This window comes from Lissotriton helveticus, chromosome 7, assembly GCF_964261635.1.
Source record: "Lissotriton helveticus chromosome 7, aLisHel1.1, whole genome shotgun sequence".
NCBI lineage: Eukaryota > Metazoa > Chordata > Amphibia > Caudata > Salamandridae > Lissotriton > Lissotriton helveticus.
In genome coordinates, this window is record NC_136068.1 from 1,861,362,939 (window position 1) to 1,861,386,535 (window position 23,597).

A 23,597-nucleotide genomic window follows, 5' to 3' on the forward strand; every position below is an offset into this window, starting at 1 on the left:
TGGAACAAACTTCCACTTCACCTCCGCCTAATTCAATCGGAAGTGGAGTTCCATAAGTCCCTCAAGACCTGCCTATTCTGCTGCTAGGATTAGGTCCGCCCCTGACATGCGCCAAGTGCTATCTGTCTAATCAGCGCCGGGACACCCTGTTGGGGTAGCTGTGCGCTCTATAAATACCTAAAATAAATAAATACGGCCAATTTATGGTTAGTGTTGTATAGTGCATGGTTTAGCTTTTCTGGGCCCAGGAGCAACCTGCCCAGGCGAAAGGCCGGGTCTATTTGTGCGGCATGAATCCATTGGTTTATAACTGCCAGCTGGGATGCCGAATAATACATTTGGACACTTGGGAGCGCTATGCCTCCGTCATACCATGTCCTGATTCAGATTTCTGTGTTTTGGTTACTTCTACGTAAAACGTTTTGTAGTGCTGATATAACTCCTTACAAATAAGAAACGTCTTCTTTTTACTAAACTCTGTTGTGGTCTCCATTTCTTCCCCTCTCTGAGAGATGTATACTCTCTATGAATCTGCCCCCCTTGAATCATTGCCAATTGATACATTGTGTTCTTGTTTGCTAACTCTACCCGGGTCTCGACTGGGTTAACGGGTTTACTTATGTTCTAAGAATTTATGCTATTTACAATACGGTGCAAGGATTGACAGATGCGTCAGAAATTCTGACACATCTGTTGGCCCAAAAGTCATGCATTGCGGGAGTCGTGTCGCAAGCACAACACAACTTCAGCAATGCATGTTGAGGCCTATACTTATTGTACTGCATCAATCCAAACACCTGCTTCAAACAGGCATAAGGTTTTGATGCAGTGGGCTCCTAGAATTGGCACAGTGAAATCTTGTAGATTTCACTGTATCACTTTTACAAGGCGTTCCTGCATGGGAATGCCTACGCTTTACAATGTGACGCATCTCCTTAGATGCCTAACGTTGTAAATTGGCAGCATTGTTTATGCCGCTGCTGCATCTCAAAAGTGACACAATGGCAGCGCAAAACTCTGGCAAGGGGCTTGTACATCTGCCCCCCTATGTTTCTGGCTAAAATGGCCGGTCTTGGTGGTGGATTCAATTCAATCGGCCACCAGAGACTGAATAAAAGGGCTGCCATCTGACTGAAGAGCAGCACCTCCGTTTTGCCCACGTTCAATTTCAAGAACTTGGTGTTCATCCATTTAACAATGCCTTTTAGACTCTTGGAAGCTGAGAAAGTCAGCTTCTGAATTTTCTCAAACGAAAACACAGGTTGTGTGTCATATGCTTAGGAAACAACCTTAACTCCCGCGTCTCAATAAGGATGTCCCAAGGGCCAAGTGAAGGTCACAAAGCAGTGGACTGAGGGCCAATCCCTGTGGCACACCACAAGCGAAGTATGACCCGGTGAGTTTGAAAAGATCGGATCCATGACAACATATTTCCTTGAAGGCCAAAATGGCATAATCTGTTCAACAAGGTAGAATGTGCTACCATGTTTAATACTGCCGATAGATCTAGCATCACTACCATAGCAGAGACTCCGCCATCCAGAACCTCTCTGACAGTGTCAGATACTTCCATTAGAGCGACCTTATGCTATAAACCACAGGGAAGCTAGATTGGGTGTAGTGAAGCAAATCACTTGCTTCAGCAAAGGCAAGCATTTGGCAAATAAGCCAGTTTTTCTAAAATCTTCACAGATGCAGGTAACAATTCAATGGGCATAAAATTGCTGAGCACCCCAGGGTCTGCATTAACCTTCTTTATCAATGGCAAAAGAAATGCCTGTTACCATGAAATTTCGAAAAAGGCCAGATTATAAATAAGCATTCCAGATCCTATTAAGGAGAGTATTTACAAGAAGGGCAGCCAGTTTAAGAAATTGAGGAGGATACAGGTACTTTAGGGAGCTAGAGTTGCATTTAAATAACTCCTCTAAAGGTTTTTTTTTTAAATAGTGCAAAATTCTGAAAAAACAGGTACTGAACTGTCAGACCGTGTCAAAGGTCTTGCTGAGCATACTTTTTCTGAGAACATTGAGTATAGTTTTAGAATCTAGTACATAGGACTGGGTACAGCTGAAAAGTACTTTTAGTCACTTCTGGTGTAATAAAAGATTTAACAATATTAAAAAATAACAATTTTTTTGTTTTAAATGGTTTTTATTTGATGAAAAGGTAAAACATAATACAATAACTTAAATTTTATGTCATAAGCATAGAAAAACAATGGGAAATTATATGGGGAGGGGAAGAAGGAAAAAGAAAAAAGGGGTAGGGAAGAAGGGAAGAATAAACGAAGGGAAAAAAGAAAATACACTAGCAATATAAGAAAAACAGTGGTACATAAATGGTCCTAAAGCATTAAATTGGCATAAAACCATAGAATTTAATTATTTAAACAACAATATTTATAAAAGTGAAGGGGGTTTGGGTACTTCTTCAATGTATGGGATATGTGAAGATGTCTTTTTAGCTGATACATTTAAGAAATCAGTGACAGGTAACCAAAGCAGATCTCTTTTAATAGCAAGCGTGATGAGGTGTACATAAGCTCTATCCAACCTATGATTGTAGCCGGCTCCATACCACCATGCATGAAAAGATACAGCAGATGCATCTTTCCATGAATTAGTAATCTGTTGAAAATCAACAGCAAGGAGTAAATCAATAATATGTATATCAGTGGAATGAGATGACCAAACCTCAGAAATGCTTCCTAGAAAAATATGAGTGAAAGAGAAAGGCACATGTGTGTTACAGGGAGCGTTAATCTGTTGCCAGACTGGAGTCCTAAATGTATGAATGACTGGGCATGCAAATAACATATGTTTGAGGCCTGCTGGTGAGGCAGTACAAGACCAACAAGTTAGAGGGGATGCCAGGATCAATGTTGTGTAGCTTAGCTGGGGTGATCAGGAGTCCATTATAAATGAAAAACAAAGTTTGAGTGGTGTTTGCTGCTATAGAAGAACTCCTTATTTTAGTCCAGATTTTATTCCATACTGGAATAGGGAAAGATTTTCCCAGATCAGTTTCCCATCTACATTCTACTTCTAATTTATCAAGAATAAGGGGAATACCTGTTAAATTTTTGTAGATTTGAGACGTTGAAGGAGAGTTACATAAAATCGATCTTATGGTAGGAGGTGAAGGACTAAGTGTAGGATAAGAGGATAGAGCATTAAAAGAGACTTGAGCTACTGCAGTCAAGGACATGTATTTGGGTTGACATGAAGAAGGTAGAGAAAAGCGGGATTGAATTATTGAAAAGGGAATACAGACTCCATCCTGAAAAAGCTGATGAGTCCATAAAAGGCTGTAAGCTAACCAATCTTTCCAAAAGATAGACTTGTTGTTAAGTTTGATATGTTTATTATACAAAATCAACTAAATTAAAAACTGTGTACGACCATCTTGAGCAGATGAGAAAAGTAGCTGGAAAACTTTACAAGCATTTTTTAAAATAGGAAGAGACAGCGTTGAGGGAGAATGAGAAAGGGAAATATATAACCTAAAGGAAAATGGATGAAAAAGGGACTTTTCATCTTCTACCTACAAGGGGTAAGGTGTAGTCATTTCCATTATCAGACAATAGAAAAGAAGACTGTTTAAGAAAAAACGCAGTGTGAAAGGAGTGAAAGTCTGGAAAATTGACTCCTCTCATGTGTTTAGGTTTTTTAAGTTTACTAAGAGACATTCTAGCCTTTTTATAGTAGCTAGTCTACCCCACCATGACAAACTTAAGGGGTGCCATCGTGACGTAGATGAAGTTAATATTGATTGTAATTCCTTCAAATTTAAAGCACAGTGTCCTTAATAGAAGCATTGAATCACAACCCAAGATTTTTCGTTTTATTTGAATTCCTGTAACAAGAGGAAGAAAAAAAATCAGCATGAAAACATAGTTTATTCAATGGAAGGATTTTGCACTTATCAGCATCTAGTTTATAACCTGAGACAAGAGCAAAATCGTCCACCTCTGACAGAAAAGCTGGTAAGGAAGTTTGTGGGTTTGAAATAATAAATTAGATGTCATCTGCATATACTGAAAGTTTTAAATGGTTGTTACCGTACGGGAACCCTTTAATATCTGTGTTAAATCACATTTTTAATAAAAAAGGTTCCAGGGCAAGAATAAATAGTAACAGAGATAACAAGCAACCTTTCCAAACTCCTCTGTGAAGGGGAAATGATCAGGATACAAGTCCATTAGGTAAAATAAAGGACCTGGGAGAGGAATATAATAGAGAAACATAATTAATACATTTTGGGCCAAAAGCGAACCAAGCAAGCGTAGAGAAATTATGGGGCCAACTGACACTTTCAAATGCTTTTTCTGCATCTAGTGAAATTGCTGCTAATTATTTTTTATACAATTTAGATTTACTTAAGACATTAAAAAACAATCAAGTATTATCAGATAAATGCATCCTTTAATGAACCCACATTGTTCCTTTCCAATCAAGTGGGGTAATAAAAATTCCAAACAAAGGCCAAGTATTTTTGCAAATATTTTATAATCTAAATTAACTGAAGAGATAAGTCTATATTTTTGCACAATGTATGGTCTTTGTTTTCTGTAGGGAGAAGACATATTAAAACCTCCTGAAAATATCCCCCCGATTTCTGAGTTGAGATCAAATATAAACATAATTGATGTAATTTGGGTAGAAGGATCTTGGAGAAATGTGCGTAAAATTCAATAGTGAAACCATCAGGTCCTGGAGCCTTTCCTTTTTTTATAGCTTGAATAGCAGTAAGAATATCATAAGTTTGAATATCCTCTTCTACGGAAGATAAATCCACATCAAGAGAAGGCAGAGGAGCAATAGAGGATAAATAATAAACAATATCATTTTGTAGAGAAGGAGATTCAGGAGTATAGAGGGTTTGGTAGAAATTAGTAGTATTGGCCGAAGTTAAAATTGAATCAATTTTAGTACGCTATTTTTTAATTTTAAGATAGTTAGCAAGAAGTTTCCCAGCCTTATTTTTAGCACCATATTATTTAGCACTGGATCAAAGCAGATATAAATTAGTGGACTCAGTTGAAAGTTTACTAAAGGTAAATTTGGCTTTGATAAGTTCATCCCGATGAGATTGGGCTTTTGTAGAGTAAACGGAGAGTTCTAATTGCTTAATATGTGAATTAAGTAATTGTATGCTCTTAGAAAAGGATTTCCATTTCTGGGCTACAAAAGAAATAATGAAGTCTCTAGAAGCAACTATGAAGGTCTCGCTAATAAGTTGAGGCGAGTCATGCGGGGATTCATTTTCTAGAAAAAAAGTGTCTGCAAATTTCTGAAATGTTGGGGTAAACCTGGGATCTAGTAGAAGGGAGTTATTAAATCTCCATCTCGTAGCTCCTTCAATGGGGAGGAGTTAATCTAAATCCAAAGAGACAGGAGCGTGATCTGAAATTAATATAGATCCTATATCAGAATGGGAAATATGTTGTGTAAGGGCTTTAGAAGTATATAAATAATCTATGCGAAATTGAGAGGAATGAGCAGGGGAGACATAAGTATATTATTGAAAGGTGCAGTGACATGCTCTCCAGGCATGAACTAGGGATCTTTGAGCTATAGTAGATGTGAATTGAGAGTGTACATAATAGGGAATACATTTAGAATTAGGACGTCTATCAATAAAGGGGTCAACAACCATATTACAGTCTCCACCAACTATCAGATAATCATCACTATTTACCATTAATTTCTATAAATCCTGGGGCCAAAAAAGTTTATGAGGATTAGTAGGTGCATATAAATTAAAAATAGTCAAAGAAATCTGAGACCCATCTACCTTCAGTATCGACCACACCATTTCTTTTCCGAGCCGGGAGAGGGAAAGACATGACCCACTCATTGCCTCTGAAGCTTTGATATCTCTTTATGTGTTACATGAGTTTCTTGTCATAAAACTATATCACCTTTCAACCAAGCAATATGCGATGAAACCCGTTGATGTTTTATGGGTGATCCCAGACCTTTAAAATTCCAAGATATAACTCTTAAAGACATCTAAATATATGAAGCATTGTTAAAGCTTGATATGAATAACTGCAGTCAACAAAATACATTAATGCAAAAAAAATAAAGTTTTCCAGTAAAAAGTAAACAATAGAGTAACAGTATAAATGCATAGGATATGAAAGAGGAACATAACTACAAAAATCAGGAAATTACTAGTAAGAGTAGGAAAAGAGGGAAGCCAGCAAGAGGAAAAGGAAAAGGAAGAGGGAAAGAAAAAAGACCTTAGAATAAATATAAAGAAATAGGAAAAAGAAACAGATGAGAAGTATATGGCCAAAAAGATAAACTGGAAAGGGGAAGGACAGAGGGATAATAAGAGAAAAACAAATAGACATACCACAAACATACAATGAACATAGGGGTGGTGGAGCCACTTAAGGAAGACGGCACAGCCAAGCAGGAAACCCCAGGATGAAGGGAATGAAAGGGAGACATCATCCAGGCAAAGTGAAAATCACATATCAGGGGACCACGCAAACTGCACCGGACAGTAAAAAGAGAATACGCTATAAAGAGGTACATCAGGGCAACTGTAAAACAAGACAAGATAAGGAGAATACAAATAATGACAACGTTAATAAAACAGTCAAACCATTGGTGAATGAACAACTTCCATGTTCTCTTTTTTGCAGGTATCTAAGAATTGTTGTAGAAGAAGAGGATCCTCATAATTAGTGGTTTTAGTTGAATAAGTCACCTTAAAGAGGCAAGGATGAAACAAACCATATCTGGCATTCAAACTTCGAAGTGTAGGTCTCATGTCCAAAAACGTCTTACGTCGATCTGCTGTCGCTTTTGCATAATCTTGAGTGAAGAAAATACTGGATCTTTGCCAAGAAATTGTACCTTTATGTTTGGCAGCTTGTGAGGCTTTAAGTAAATCGGTTTATTCCCAAACATATAAAATAACACCTCTTGGTTTAGTTGACGGAGATAATCTTTGTGGGCCTTGCCCTAAGCGATGTGCTCTTTGAATATTCAATGATGGAGACTCAGGAAATCAAGACTCGGGAGAAAAGACTGAAAGAAGGAAGGAAGGCAGAATTGGACCCTCAAGCCCCCCAACAAGGCCATAGATGCGTAAGTTGTTATGCCTATTATGGTTTTCAAGGTTTTCCACTTGTTGTTTTAGATATGAAATCTCCATATGATTAGAAGGCACTTGGCTGACAACAGATTGGACAGAGTCTTCTCGCTTTTCCAAGTAATTAACTTTTTGCTCCATATATGACCATTTTGTCATCAAGACTTTGAAGGCGAACATTGGTTTCCTCTATGTAGGGTTTGAGAGCACATTTTTCCTCAAGAATTAACTCCATAGATATTGATGATGGAGAGGTGGTAAGAGAAGGTGGGTCCTTCTTGACTCGTTTACCTGACACAGACGCTGAAGTGGAGGGTAATGTTGATACCCGTTTAGAAGCATTGCAAGACGTATTGGGCATTGCACCACCTGTGGCAGAAGAAGAATGACCTGATTCTAAGTCCTCCATGTTCTCCTCAGAATGCTGAAGGGATTATAGTCTGCTAATGCAGTAGGGTCAAGAGGCTGAACACCACTACGAGTAGATTGTATTTTTGCCATAAACCATGTAGTATCAGTAGCACCAATAAATGCAGCAACATATACTGCCTTAGAAAAGCCAAGAGTTCAAGAACACCCCTGTAAAGGCGTCTTTAGATGATAAGGACCATTTATAACTTGTGAAGACAAAAATGAATTATGCCATGGAAACAAGCCTTCACAAAGCCAGCATTCACCAATGGGAACTTAACGCGATAAAATAAACAAAAACACTGTTACAAGAGCGTCACGTTAGAGGCATTTGTTTAACATGAAGAGATGAGCTCCTGAGGCATCTGAGCATTGAACGCACAAATCAGTGGCTGACAGACGCCCAATGAGGATATGTGACGGAAAGGGAAAGAACATTTTTTGTTTGTTGCTCACCCCAGACACGCACAGACATCGCAAAATATGCAGCAGGACCTCATCACCAATCACAAGCGGTTTGGAGCCCGAACAACGGGTAGTATCACCTGGAGATCTCCATTCCCTCACACCGCCACGGAGCCTCGCGTAAAGGCTCTGAAGCCACGCCCCAGTTAACGACATTCTTGATGCAAAACAAGAAATGCTATCTCATTGTTTGCTGCGTAAGTTTGTGAAATTTTTTAATGACAGTTTTGCAGATGTGTTTTGCTACAGGACCTTCTTCAGTTACGCTCCAGCCTCTTACACAGACTTTTCTCTGCTTTAAGGTCAGCCAAAAACCAGAGAGCAGATGGCTTAGATCGGTTGGGTATTACTGTTTCCAGAGGATCGAGCAGGTCTAGCTCCTTAGAGATCTATAGATTGAAAAGGATCAAATCCCCGTCGGGATTGCCTGTAAAAGAAGGCAAAGTAGATTGAAGAGAGGAGACAAAGGACTCCTTCGTAATATTTTACCAATGCCTCCTCCTTTCAGATGCTGTACTTATCTCTGGCTTATTGCTCACACCATAAAAGGTGAATGGGACAAGAAAATGATCCATCCATATTAGGCACAAATATACATCAGTTTGAGGGCCGGTAATATTGGAAAAAACTTAGGTCCAGTATATGGCCAGCTTTATGGGCAGAAGTTGTAATTAACTTGGTCAGAATAATGCATTCCAAAATATGAATCAGTTGAGAGGCCTAGGAGCAGTTTGGCACATCAAAATTCATGTTAAAGTCTCCCAAAACCATGAAGTTAGCTAATTGTAAGGATAGTTGGGCAATAGCATCACATAATTCTGGGGGGCTACTGTTTAGGAAATCCAGGGGTTTATATATCAACAAACCTGCAAAAGAAAAAGAGGGGGGTACGTTTGACACAAAAAATAAGGCCCTCCATATTCCTGATTTGACTCAGCTTAGATGATGAAACTTCCTGTGTATCCCTATGGATAACAGGTACACACCCTCCTACACTATCCCCACCCTGGTTGACACACAGATTTCAATAACCTGGGAAATGGCCAAGGCAAGATCAGGATTAGAGCCGTCCTTCAGCCACTTTTCCATGAGAAACATAAGATCCCAAGTATTATCTGATAGGGAGAGCCATATGCAAGCAGAGTGTTTAGGAAGGGACCTACAATTAGTAAGGCAGGCTCTAAAACTCGCCACTCTGTGTGCTGTCTTTTTGGGCAAGACAACTTCATCCTCTGACATGGTCATGGGCACTAAACTGAAACCGCAGGCATTACAACTAAAAACAGTGCTCCTTGCGGCAGGATCTTAATGCAAGGCAGGGTGACAAGGACTGCAATTCATGGAGGAGGCACCCTGGGGGTTTGTAAAATGGCCAGCATGGCTGGAGCTGGACGAGATCTGGAAGCGGACGGGCACAGACAGGATTGCCTTAGGCTTATGTGTTTCACTGCTTCTTTTGGATAACACAGGCCCCTGATCTTTAGATTGTCCATGTGCGCTCCCCATCCTGTGTCAGAAGTGTTTGTGGTGATGGTCACTGTGGGAGTTAGTAGCTTAAATGGCAACATGGTGTGTGTTCCACCAGATGATCTCCTTTTGAATCCTTTCTGTGACACCACTAGATCCTGCCACCTGCCTGTGCTCTGTGAAAATTATTGTTGAGCCATTCTTGTAATGGACACAGGGGAAGCTTGGCCTGTGGTGTGAGCACTATGCATGATGGCATCGTACCCATCATCCTCATTACTGTCTTCACTGTTAGAGACTGACCCTTCCAGCCATACAAAGTAGGCAAGGCTGTTCTATTTGTGGCTTGACTCTCTTAGGCACTGGGTAGGCTCTTTCTGTCCTTAAGTTCCGTATCTATCCTTGGAACAACTTTACCTGTTCAGGCTGCAGCAAAGAGTTCGCCTGGTTTAATGGGAACCCCAATTTGTGGAGTTTCTGGGTGAATGTTTGTATATTCTGTTGACACTTGTGCTGTGAGTTTGCTTTCACTAGTCAGTCTTCTAATTATGGGTAGACGTGTAAGCCTTGTCTCAGGTGTGTGGCTACTGCCTCTAGATATTTCGTAAATACCCTTGATATAGATTTTATGCAGAAGAGTGGCACATGACGTATCTGAGGAACTTTCTGTGCCTTTGATTCACTGAGAAATGTAGATATGTGTTATTTACATCTATTGTGACCATGAAGCCTCCTTTCTTCAGGAGTTGAATTAACTCTTGCAACATTGGCATCTTGAAGTGTTGCATCCTCATGAGCATGTTTAAAAAACCCGAAGTTTAGTATTGGCCTTAATATCAGCTCCTATTTTGATACTAGGGAAAAGGACAAATAACTCCCCTTTCTTGTCTATCTTTGTGGCACTCTTTCTAGTACTTGTTTCTTGAAGTGTTCTTTGACCTTCTGGTGCAGTTGTAGTTTTTTCCTATGTTAGTCGCCTCGATGTTCAACTCTTGCTGTAAACCACTCTCCAGAATGTATCTTCCTGTGACTGCTAACTATTGCCTATGAAGCAGATCCCTTTTTCCAAAACTTGACTATGCACAGTCATGTTCTGCACTCATTGCTTTGTAGCTAGACTTGCATTACATAATTCAAATTGTCATATATTGGTGATATTGTTTTTTAATTCAAAAGTGCCTTGTGTGGCACATTTACTATGTTCCTGTTTTACAAATGATGCATCAATGCCTAAGCAAATATGTTAAACATCAGTGATGTGGTCAGCTTCTTTCTTGTCTCCATTGGTAATAATGATTTCCTTTTTTCCACACTAGGCATTCACATTCCCCAGCAATGCTGGCATCCCATTGGGTAAAGGTTTTGCTCCAACCTACGTCAGACTAGAAATCCACTACAACAACGTAATGTTGCAAAGCGGTAGGTGCTCGGGTGTGGGATCCTTCGCTTTCCTTGAGTGTATGTTCTACTTTAGAAAGGACCAGATCACTTGGGATCACAGATGTTGCTTCTTTTAAAGGCTTCTTAAATCCGGGGTATAACGCTCGAGACTCCATGATTGGGACAGACACATGCATAGGGCAAACTACGGCATTTATAGTGCACTAGTGAAAAGTAAAAATATGCCTATTTAAGAAAAATCTGCAAAAACAAATACATAAATACCCAAGTACACAACACAATAAAAGACATTTTAGCAACGTGTAGCAGTATATCAAAAATAAAATTAGTTTGAAGCAAACTTTACTTTTGATATTTGAAGGTCTTTTCATTAATGTGTATGTCATCTTGGCGCCTCATATCCGGGAGAATATTTTCAGTGGTTTCAAGATCTATTTTCTTTTTACTATACATTGGAGTACCAAAGTTCGCCAATAAATAACTTCTTTACATATTTAAGGTGAAAGGACTCTCTTTTGGCTTTCCGATAAAATGGTCAAAAAATACATATTTTCCTCTTACAAAGTTGCCTTAATCATAATGTGACTGCCCATTTCTGAAATCAAGACAGTGCTTTCAATATCTTTGCATGCACATCTCCAAGGAGACTTTCAAAGAACATAATTATCATAAATGATCTTTATTTCAGCAGACTGCCATAAAAGAACAAATAAAAAAAGAAATAATATACATAAAACTTTTTAAACATATGATAAAAAAAATCAGTCAATAAAAACTATTTTGTTTCTTATTATAAAAAGAAGTAAAAAACATATCGGTATACAGATCGTTTTCTCCAACAATCAAACAAAAGTGCTCTAAAAACTGAACTCCCTAATCAACTGAGAGGCTATGATACACAGAGTGTTTAATCATAAGTCTGTTTTCTCTGTCTACATAAAGTGCATTATTCTTGAGAAAAAGTGAACAACAGTTAGTTTACACTACTTGATTAACAGGTAGGCCAGTTATTGGTAAGCTTGAGTTTTGCCTAATTCACCACATTGAAAACAAGTACCGGAGGAATCAGAAGGCCTCCTTGAGATGCTTGGCTCCTAAATTCCTACACACTGGAATTAACCATTTTGTCCTAACATTCTTATATGCAGGGCAGAAGAAGGGCAGAAGAAGAGGGCTTGTTCCACCATTTCCCTAGTGGTTGCACAAGATGGCCATTGCTACTCTGTTGGTCCAGGGATGTAGTCAGTAAATGAGAGATGTGGCGGGTCCCGTGTCTAAATTGAACATATAACTTCCTGGCCAACACGGACTGAATCTCACCTGGATATTGCTCTGCTTTGTATACATCCCTCTTTAAGAGGAAATGATCTGTCAGAGTAGCCAAAGAGGGCCTGGTCAAAAGAAAAATCAGTGTGTACTCGCTTAAATGTCTTTTTAAGATTATTTTGAGAATTGTTTGCGCCCGCCTTGGATCATCCTACAAACTCTCATCCTTCTCAAGGTATGTCTTAAATACTTTAACCAGGAAAGAGCTCCTGAGCCTGGAATAGTAAACACCTCTTCCAGCCCCTAGAGGTAATAATGGAGCTCTGGGGTAGTCCACATTCTTATCCAATATAGGATCCGTCTTACACCAATGCCATTGGAAATCGATCTGAGCCCATATCCAGCCTAAGAGGGAGTAGTGGGTTGCTGACCAGAAGCCCCGTAAGCTGCCACAAAAATTGGTTCTCTGATATCACCAGAGCATTAAATCCTTATGCCCCCATAATTCTGCGCCATAAAGTGCAACACCCAGGGCTTTCACCAGCCCCTCAATGTGATGCTTGGGTTTGAGCCTGCACCTTGCAATGTGGGTAATCCATACTAGTTGCTCAGTAAGGGTGAGTCAGAGATAATCAAAAGTGTGTAGCCGGTCCAAAGGAGTGCCCATCAGGGTTTGGTTAGATCTAGTAGTGTGGCAAGGATTAATCACCATGTATTTGGTTTTTGCCACATTCATTTCTAAACCCCTCTGTCTGCAGCAACTGTCAAAATTGTCTAAAGTTTTCTGAAGCCCCACTGAGATTTAGACAGGAGGATCGTGTCACCTACAAACATTAGAGGATGGACCTTCATGTTAGCCAATCTTGGGGCATCACTCTCACAATGGTTTAGATCGGCACCTAAATCATTAACATTTAGGGGCACATTAGGATGGCCGGCAGACTTTGTCCGCCCACCATCCTCGTGGAAAACGGGACCGCCCGCTATCTGAGCGATGGTCCCGCCATACACATTATGATGCGCCCGCCACGCTGGTGGGCACATCATGCATTTTTAACATTGCGGCGGGCGGTGCTTTCACCAGCACCCGCTGCAATGTTAAAAATGCATGTTTTGCATTTCCATGCACAAAGCGGCAGGCACCACGCGGTGCTTTGTGCATGCAAATGCAGGGGGGTACCATAGGTACCCCCCATGTGCACCCCCCACCTCCCATTCACCATGGGGTCCTGCAACGGGCCCCCAAAGTAAAGACCGCATGCTTCGTTGCCGCCGTGGAAAAGCACAGGACCGCCCTCATTGTAATATGGTTGACGGTGTCTCGCAGACACCGCCACCATATAAAAGCGGCGGACGGTCTTTCGGTCCGCCGCGGACCCCCCACCCATCCTAATGTGGCGGGGGGTTATTTTTTACTACTAAGACAAATATACCTACAATATTCAATGCAGAATGTATGTGGACGTCTAACTACAAATATACTATTGCTATACTGCACCAAATACCCAAGTAGTACCTATGTACCTTAGAAATCTTCCTGTCAATCTCATGCACTTCTCCAATCACCTATCCAGGACTATCTACTTATCTTATCATTCCACAAATACCTAACATCTTATAAATTGAGTAAAAACTCTGTTTGCAGCACTGTAATCATTCCAGTTACTAGTCATGTACTTAAGACATGGCCTAGTTAGTAACACTAGTACAACTACAATATTCTGTGCACTATGCATGCAGACATCTAACCAGCTACATACTATTCATGCACACTTGTAAATATCCACTTAGTGCCTATGCAGTGTAGAAATCTTCCTGTCAGTCTCATGCACTTTTCAAATCAGTCATCCAGCACTATCTACTTATCCTATCACTCTGCCAATACGTAAGCAGTTATAAATTTGCTATACACTCTGTTTGCAGTTCTGTAATTATTCTAGTTACTAGTCATGAACTTATCGAATGGCCTAGCTAGTAACACAACTACAGCTACAATATTTTGTGCACTCTCCATGCAGACCTCTAACTAGCTACATACTGTTGATACACTCTTCTAAATACCCAGTTAGTACCTATGCAGTCTAGGAATCGTCCAGTCTGTCCCATGCACTTGTTTATTCACTTATCTACCACTATCTACTTATCCTATTACTCCGCCAATACCTAAGCTCTTATAAATTACTGTGCACTCTGTTTGCAGCACTGTCATCATTCCAATTACTAGCGGTGTACTTATGGAGTGGCCTAGCCACCAACACAAGTACACGTACAATATTCTGTGCACAATCCCTACAAACCTCTAAGCACATACATACTATTGGTACACTCCACTAAATACTGAAGTAGTACCCATGCAGCCATACCTCCTGTCAGAGTCATGCACTTCGTCAATCACCCATCCAGCACTATGTACTTATTGTATCACTCCGTCAATACCTAAGCACTTATGGGGAAGATTTACAAGCCCCCTGTGCCACCAGTACATCACTTTCTGTGATGTAGTGATGGCGCCGGGAACTGCTCCATATTTACAATGCAGCACTTTGCGTTGAAGAGGCATTCCATGGGTGTTGCCGTGTATGTTCCCACACAACACCCATGGAACAAGACACATCTCAATATTTATGAGAAATCGTAAATCTGGAGATACATGTGAATGCTGCGCCACCCCTGGAGGTGGTGTAGCGAGGCGCAATGAGAAGAAATGTTTTCATTTTTCCTCATTTTTTCTTTTTCAATGTGTGCTGCATTCCACATCACACATTGAAGGAGGAAAATGCCTTTAGTGATTGTTTTTGTGCAGGAAGGTGTCCCTTCCTGCACAAAAACCATCTCCCCACGACACAGACATCCTTGCACCATGGTGCATGGGTGCCTGCCTCAATGCATGGCTGCAGTTTGTGCGCCAGTGCAAACAGAAGAACAGAGTTGCAAAGACTGGAAAAACAAGAACAGAGTTGCAAAGACTGGAAAAACATAAATTACGACGATCTGCAACTTATACTGGAACAAACCCGTCCTACGCTTGCATCAGACCCCAACCTAGCTCTCCAGCAACTCTACGACTGGCTGGGCCAGGCTACAAACCAATCAGCCCCCTCCAAAGAACATTCCAGAAACAGAGCCAAACCTACTGCCCCATGGTACAATGAAAAGCTAAGGGCTCAAAAACAGATTAATCGTAGCAAGGAAAGAATATGGAGAAAAGATTATGATATAGCCGGTAAAGTAGCCTATAAGGAAGCCCTGGCACTTTACAAAGCCATGATAGCGAAAGCAAAAAAAAGAATATTATAGTGATCAAATTGAGAAAGCTAGGAATTCTAGCAAACAACTATTTCAAATCACTAAAGCACTATCAGGTAATTCCCCTGACCTCACTCCCCCTCCGTCGCAACTTTTGTGTGATTCTCTCGCCTCCTTTTTTTTCACCAAAGTTGACGATATCTACCAGGCTTTCTCCACCAAATCACCTCTAAGTACAATCACACCTACTACCTCTTCTCCAGCCAATATGTTCCTCAGCTTCCGACCGGTCACCCCTGACCAAATAAAAACCACACTGTCCACTATTAAATCAGGATCATCTCTGGACCCCTGCCCTCTTTCCGTACTCCGACCGGTAATGGACTTTATCATACCGGCACTCATGCAGGTTTGCAATTCAATTCTTCTGTCAGGCAACTACCCGGATTCCCTCAAAAACACTTTATTAAAACCCTTGCTAAAAAAACCCTCCCTGGATAAAAGTGAGCTAAAAAACTATCGCCCTATCGCTAGCCTCCCCTTCATGGCGAAGGTGATCGAAAAAATCATGAATACCCAGATTTCCGACTTTATAGAAAAACACTAGCTCCTTGACAACACGCAGTTTGGGTTCAGGAAACACCATGGGACAGAGACAGCCCTGATCAAAGCCGCCGATGACATCAGGATAATCAGGGACCAAGGAGGCACTGCCATCCTGGTTCTGCTAGATTTATCGGCGGCCTTCGACACGGTCGACCACAACACCTTGGTCGACCATGTCCAGGGATTTGGCATCTGCCACACTGCCAAAGACTTAATTGCGTCCTTCCTTGCCAAAAGAACGCAGGCTGTCATTCTAGGACCCTTTCAATCGGCCCAACTCTCTGCTCCTTGCGGAGTACCTCAAGGCTCATCCCTGAGTCCGACACTTTTTAACATTTATGTGTCGGACCTTGCTAAGACCATCAAAGCACATGGGATGAGCCTAACCTCTTACGCCGACGACACCCAACTAGTGTTGGCAATTAAAGGGGATGGAGAGCAAGTAGCCGAAAAATTTAAGAATGGGCTCCTAGATATAGGAGAATGGATGGCTACCAATTGCCTAAAGCTAAATTCGGAAAAAAACGAGGTTCTCATCTTTGGACCACTTTTACCAGCCTGGCCAACTAGTTGGTGGCCAGAGACCTTCGGTACCCCTCCCACTCCCACTACCAAGGTCAGGAATCTCGGAGTCATCTTCGATGACGGTCTAATCTTTATGGACCACGCCAACAAAACGGTGTCTACGGCACATTTGAAATTAAAAATGATCAGGAAAATACGCCCTTTCCTCCCTGATTCTGCCATCAAGACACTTGTCTCTGCCCTTGTCCTTTCAGCCTTGGACTATTGTAATGGGCTATTTCTTAATGCTCAAACCAGAGTAATTACTAAACTCCAAACGGTACAAAACGTGGCGGCACGTCTGCTTTCCGGCAAGACAAAATTTGAATCCATTTCCAAAAATATAAAGGATTTTCACTGGCTCACTGTACAAAAAAGAATGTATTTCAAATCTCTCTGCATTGTGTTCAAAGCAGTTAATAATCAAGGACCACACTTCCTAAAAGATCAACTACAACACTAAAAACCCACCAGAGCTTTACGATCAGCCACTCTCAATCAACTGGTTGTCCCCCGCACCAAAAAGGTCACCTGGGGTGACCGACGCTTTTTGGTGGCGGCCCCCAGACTCTGGAACACCCTTCCTCTTAATATCAGGCAAAGTGCTACGCTCCTTCAGTTCCGTAAACGCCTGAAAACTTGGCTGTTCACTCAATAATCATCTTCCCATTCACAGTCCATTTTAATTAACTGGTTCATCATCTCACAGTCCGTATTCAGATAAATGGTTTTTAGCGCCAAGACGCCCACGGGTATATGCAGCGCTCTATAAATATTAAAAATAAATAAATAAATAAATAAACATATTCATGTAAATATGTCATATCCCTGTGCTTCGGAAGTGCTCCAGCGCGGTGCAGCTAAAGGGCTTGCAATTTCACGCTGCAGCACTTCCTGATAGATCTGCCCCTATAAATTCACCATACACTACTAATGCATTCTTTCAATCATGCTCTACACATATATTCAACCAAACTTTTACACGTTACCATGCAATTATAGTTCTTTTTTTTACCAGATAAGGTAGTTCTGATAACAACTTTTTTTTTCTTCTTTTTTCTTTTGTATTTTTTTTTTAAATTGAACAATTTTGTATTTTTTGGGGTGTTTTTTCAAAAACTGAACAAAAAAAGGAACCAGTTAAACAGGAAACTTTTAGAATTAGTTATCATTCCAAAAAGAACAAAAAAATGGTTGCGTTGGGCAGCACAAACAGCATTCACCGATTGCTCACAGTAGCATATAATTTTTTGACACTGACACAGTGTTGTTCCAGAAAAGCAAATTATGGTCTTATGTCCATAGCAGGTGTTCCTGATGATGCTCCTGATGTACTGGTGACAGCTGGTGATGGGTTTAACACAGCTCGCCTCATTTCCTTCCGATCAAGATTGCGAGGATGGAGAGTTCGGAGATGCTTGTACATGCTGGCGGTGCCTCATGAATACTTTTTCTCACTGCCTCTTGAGAGGACTCTCTTGCAAATTTTGCAGGTTACCTTCCTGGCATTTACTTTTTTTTCTCCTGCTGGAAAGGTGAAGAACTTCCACACAACAGATTCTGGCCTCTCTTTAGGTGGTGCCTCATCCAAGACTTCTTCATTCGGAGAAAAGCCAAAAAGGTCCTTGCAGGGAAAAAGATGTTCCTCTGAAGATGTGTGGGGTCCTTCAATAGTTACAGTGGGAATTGTTATGAACTAATCAAATCTTTTTTTTTAGGTCACATGGGATCCGCGCACCATGCGCTCACAAAGCGTGCACCAGACGCAACTTCGCGAAAATATATTTAAAAATAATATACGTTTATTACAAGTAGAACTATATTATTTTAATGAATACCTTAGATAATCTCTTGCCCTAATATGTACATTAAAGATACATGCATGTCATTTTAGAACATAAAAAATCTCGGAGTCGCGCAACGAGCGCGCCCCAGCACATATATGACGTCACATGGGGCCCGCCATCGTGCAACCGTTGCGTACCATAATGCGCATGTGTTGCGAATGCGCGGGAGCAGCAGCCGCGTACCGGTCGTATACTGGTCGCGCACACCACATAACAATGTACGTATATGACGTAACTGAAAAAAACACGCACTCGTCGCTTACCATACGTGGATCCTTCACGAATTTTCCAAAATGGCTGCTAGAATACGTAGACCCACTGCGGTAGGTACGCTTTGGGTGCCCAACTCCCCAAAAAATGTTGACATTTTTTTTTAAACAAGAAAATTATTTAAATATATTAAAATACCAAAAAAAAAACCTTAAAAATATTTCAGTTTTACATTTTTTTTGTGCAATTTTCAGAAAATATATAATGTTTAATAAATAAAACATTTATAAATAAATAGTTAAAGAACTGTAGAAATTCAGTACAAAAAATAGTTATAACTACTATTACACTTAAAAATTAGCATTTAAAAAACCTTTGAAATTCACAGAAAAAAACATAGGTTTTAGAGAGGTTATAGTTAGAAATTAGCATTTAAAAAACCTTTGAAATTCACAGAAAAAACCATAGGTTTCATGTGTGTTACAGCTAGCTGGACATTTCACTCGTACAAAACCATAGAAATTCCTCAGTTATAGTTAGTTCTGCTAACTATAACTCACGCGCCCTCAATACACTGCTGACGATGTCACATATTACATCATTGATGACATGGTCAGTGACATCACTGATGACATCACTGGTGACATCTCAAATGACATCACTGATGACATCATCCAGTGAATGTGGTTTTGTTTGAAATTTAAATATCTATTATAGATATATATTACCATGGAAACAAGAATAAAATTGTGATTTGCCGGTGGTTCATGACTCCTTAAGCAGTGTAATTGGAGCGGCGAGCGAACAAAGGATCTGGCTTATTTCTCAAATAAATATATATATGTGATCAAGGGAGGGATCTCCCAAAACGCGTAATGGTGGCACTGGCTGAATAAATCTGCACTACAATAACTGGGTCCATGCCTGTCCGTTCGTGAATGAATGGGAAGGGAAGGCGAGTTTTGGAGCAGATATATATATATATATATATATATATATATATATATATATATATTCACTGAAAAAACCATAGGTTATAGACCATATATAGTTAGGAATTAGCATTTACAAAACCTTGAAAATTCACTGAAAAAACCATAGGTTATAGACCATATATAGTTAGGAATTAGCATTTAAAAAACCTTATTTTACTCACACAAAACCATTGAAATTCCATATATAGTTAGTTGCACTAACTATATATTGCGCACCCGCAATCCACTGCTGATGATGTCACATATTACATCATTCATGACATGGTCAGTGACATCACTGATGACATCACTGATGACATCTCAAATGACATCACTGATGACATCTCACTTGACATCAATGATCACATCACTGATGATATCATTCATGTGACAATACAATGCATCTCCTCACATTTTAATATAACCTCTGTTTCACCCAGTGTTAAAAACAGAGTATAATTTTTGAAACCATTGACACACCAATACTAGTTACTACATACGTACTCACTGATTCCTACGTCTACACACACATTCACTCATTCACCCATACAATCATTCATACATACAATCACTCATGTTTACAACACAATCATATGCACTCATACACCTATACAGACACTCACACTCTGCCACTCATCCATGGAGTTACTCACACACCTAGTCAGTCCTGTAAAGAATCAATCACACTTCCATTTTCTACTCTATACAGTTAAACATAGAGCACCTTACGTTTTCAACCATATACTAACACATACTTACTCTCTTATACAATCATTGATACAAGTACACATTGATCTGTACAGAGTCACACACCTCCCATCCAGCCACACACACACTCAGTCTCCCATGCAAATACTTGGGCAATCAATCAATAACCCATATAGTTACTCATATAGCTACTGATCAACACATGCAGCAGTTTACAGAACAACAGACATAATGATGCACAAATTAAGACAGTTTAGTCACTAACCCATGCACTCAGTGAGACACATTTAATCACTCACTCATACATTCAGTCATGCACCTACTAAATCCTTCGTCCAGACACTTATACATCCACTCATTCTTCAATATGTAAGACATATTTTAACTTTACAGAAACATAGTCACTGGATGTTGTCATCAGTGATGTCATCAGTGATGTCATTTGAGATGTCATCAGTGATGTCATCAGTGATGTCACTGACCATGTCATGAATGATGTAATATGTGACATCATCAGCAGTGGATTGCGGGTGCGCAATATATAGTTAGTGCAACTAACTATATATGGAATTTCAATGGTTTTGTGTGAGTAAAATAAGGTTTTTTAAATGCTAATTCCTAACTATATATGGTCTATAACCTATGGTTTTTTCAGTGAATTTTCAAGGTTTTGTAAATGCTAATTCCTAACTATATATGGTCTATAACCTATGGTTTTTTCAGTGAATTTCAATGGTTTTTTAATAGCAAATATCATAAGCTGTCGAATGTCAAGTACGTGGTAAGAATTTTTTTTTTCGTGTTTATGCACACTGATCTGCTTTGATTGCTGCCCCCCACCCCTCATTTCTATTAGGAGTACTCTCTCTTTGCAGATAGTGAAGGGTAGTTAACGCAGCCCTTTCCCCCTTTGTAATCCGTCGTGCCTGCTTCTCTCTCCATTTGATTGATTGTTCTCTTTGGTTCATTCTCTATTTACAAACAAGCACAGAGTCGCAATACTCTGTTTAGTCTTTGCAGATAGCGAAAAATCGTGTAAAAAAACAAAAGGAATCGAGCAAAATCAGTAGGCCACTAATGGGATCTCTTTTGACCTCGCTAAAATAGAAACATTAGGAACAACCTGTTGAAAATAGCAATGCGTATGTATATAAGCGGCGTTCATTTGTGTTCACAGTACCCCTTGTTGATTGTTTCAATCGAGCATTGAATTGTTCGAAGTTAATTCTCTTAACGATCTTCTCTACCTGCAAACGAGGAAGAATAGGAATATTCTATCTCCCTTTGCAGATAGTGAAGGGTAGGTAACGCAAGCCTTTAACACGTCGTACCTATTTCATTCCTCATTGATTGATTGATTGTCCGAACATTGACTGTTTGGGAATTAGTTCTTTTTGGAGGTATTCCCTGTTTGCAAATAAACGTAGGAAAATCTTTGCAAGTAGTGAAAGGGTACGTAATGCGGACCGTTCTCCCCCGTTGTAATCTGTCATGCCTATCTACTCCCCACTGATTGATGCACCTTTTTCACCCGGACCATTTACTAGAGATACGTCATCTGGCCCGACCAGAGAGCACCCCTAGTGAAAAGGACATATGCAATAATAACGAAGTGATCACTGTATCCTGTTAACAGAAACTTTACCATGAAACAACCTGGAAAGAAAAAAATAGGAAAACGAAAATCAGTAGGCCACTGATGAACATGAACTTTTATTAAACAACGAACAAAGAAACGATAACATAACGTAATGATAAAACCTATTAATGTCCTAGAAACAAGAAAACGTTAAAATATGCCAGTGGTGAGAGACCAGAAAAACAGTAAGAGAAACCAAATCACCCCTCGCTGTCCCACCGCCTGCCACGCCAAAAAAATCGATAGACTAGGGAAAATGCAAGTCAGTAGAACATCCACCCCCACTCTGGAAACTTCCAAGGTGGGGCAGGGTTCCGGCTACGCCCAGCCGGGAGCAGCCCATATAAGGCAGGTCCTGCTGCCACGCCTCGGCCAGGAGATCCTAACGTAGGGTGTAGCCGGAGGAGAGGCCGAGACCAGCGGGACCCGGCCAGGGGATTGCCTTTACAACGCTGAACAGTTGCAGGGGGGGGAATGTCTCCTCGACCCTCCCCTCTCTCTCCCAGTCCGGCCGCGGTGGCCCTTGAGAGTTGCAGGTAGTCCCGCCACATGCTCTTCCGGTCCGACCACCAACGGTCGGGGGGCCGAGGCCGACGGGATCCGGCTGCAGCCGATAAACCAAGAAACCCGTTCATGGGGCCAGAGCCAGGGGCGTCCGGCCGACATCCACCGGAAGCCCGGCCCGAAGACGGACGGGACACTTCTTTCTTTTATAATGGCTGCGACAACACTGGAGGGGGATGTCTTGCACATGCCTCCGACCCCCCCCTCGTCCTCATCGCCTGGTCCGGCCATAACAAATCTCAAGCGAGACGCCGTGGGGTGCACTGGGAGGGAGAGACGGTGCGAACAGGCCTCTCCCGCCTCCCCAGGTGGAGGCTTCCCAGCTGCACCCTCAGCGCTCCAGGCGGTGGCATCCTAACAACTACAGTGCTGCACAGTTTCGGAACGACCTAGATAACGGTTCTTCCACTGTGGCCATGCTGCAACGTCTCGCCCGGCAGGGTGGAGCCCGTCCGCTCATGTGACCCCGCGATCGCCGGTAGCTGCCGAACTCTCAAAATGGCGGTCGACCTGGCAAGAGCGGGCCCAACATAAAGAAATGGCCCGGTCACTGGTTGACTCCACCACCGTAGTCCTCCACGACCTTGAAGATTCTAGAGGAGCCGCGGGAGTCTCCGACCCCCGATGGGGAAGGACTGCCATGATCGCCCGTGGAGTGACGAAACTGTATCCGCGGGACGTCGGCGCTCCCATGCTGGCGCCAGCCTCACTTTGAATTACTACAATCCTGCAGACCTTACTTCCGGTGAAAGCACAGTGTGACCCGGTAGGAAAAATTATTGCACCCCCTCCCCTTTTTGACTGATAGTTCAAACCACCGATCCTTTCCTTTGCCCTTTTAACGGAACTTTGGACTGCCTCCCCCTCTTTTACATTTTCTAGAGAAAACAAAACATTAACCACTACATTAGCATAGCAGTTGACACCAGAACTGTTTTCAAATTGAAAACCAACAACATCTTCAACAGAATCCTTTTTGTTTCTGCTGTGACCCTGCTACAGCACAGGCATTGTCCCCAGCAGTAATTCTGCAATGCCGGTAAGAATAGCTGTGGTGCCTACTGGACTCACTCACCCCCGCGGCGCCCCACGCCGTTTTTTGCTGGGCGGCAACTT

At 41.2% G+C, this 23,597-nt stretch overlaps 1 protein-coding gene across 1 annotated transcript in view; it reads left to right on the top strand.

Annotated features, from left to right (window-relative positions):
• The window catches only part of LOC144770841 (DBH-like monooxygenase protein 2), a 323,758-nt gene that overhangs the window by 109,693 nt on the left and 190,468 nt on the right, over positions 1-23,597 (top strand). The window contains exon 5 of the mRNA XM_078655624.1: positions 10,773-10,875. Coding sequence (XP_078511750.1) covers positions 10,773-10,875 — 103 coding nt within the window. The remainder of the gene's footprint in view (positions 1-10,772; positions 10,876-23,597) is intronic.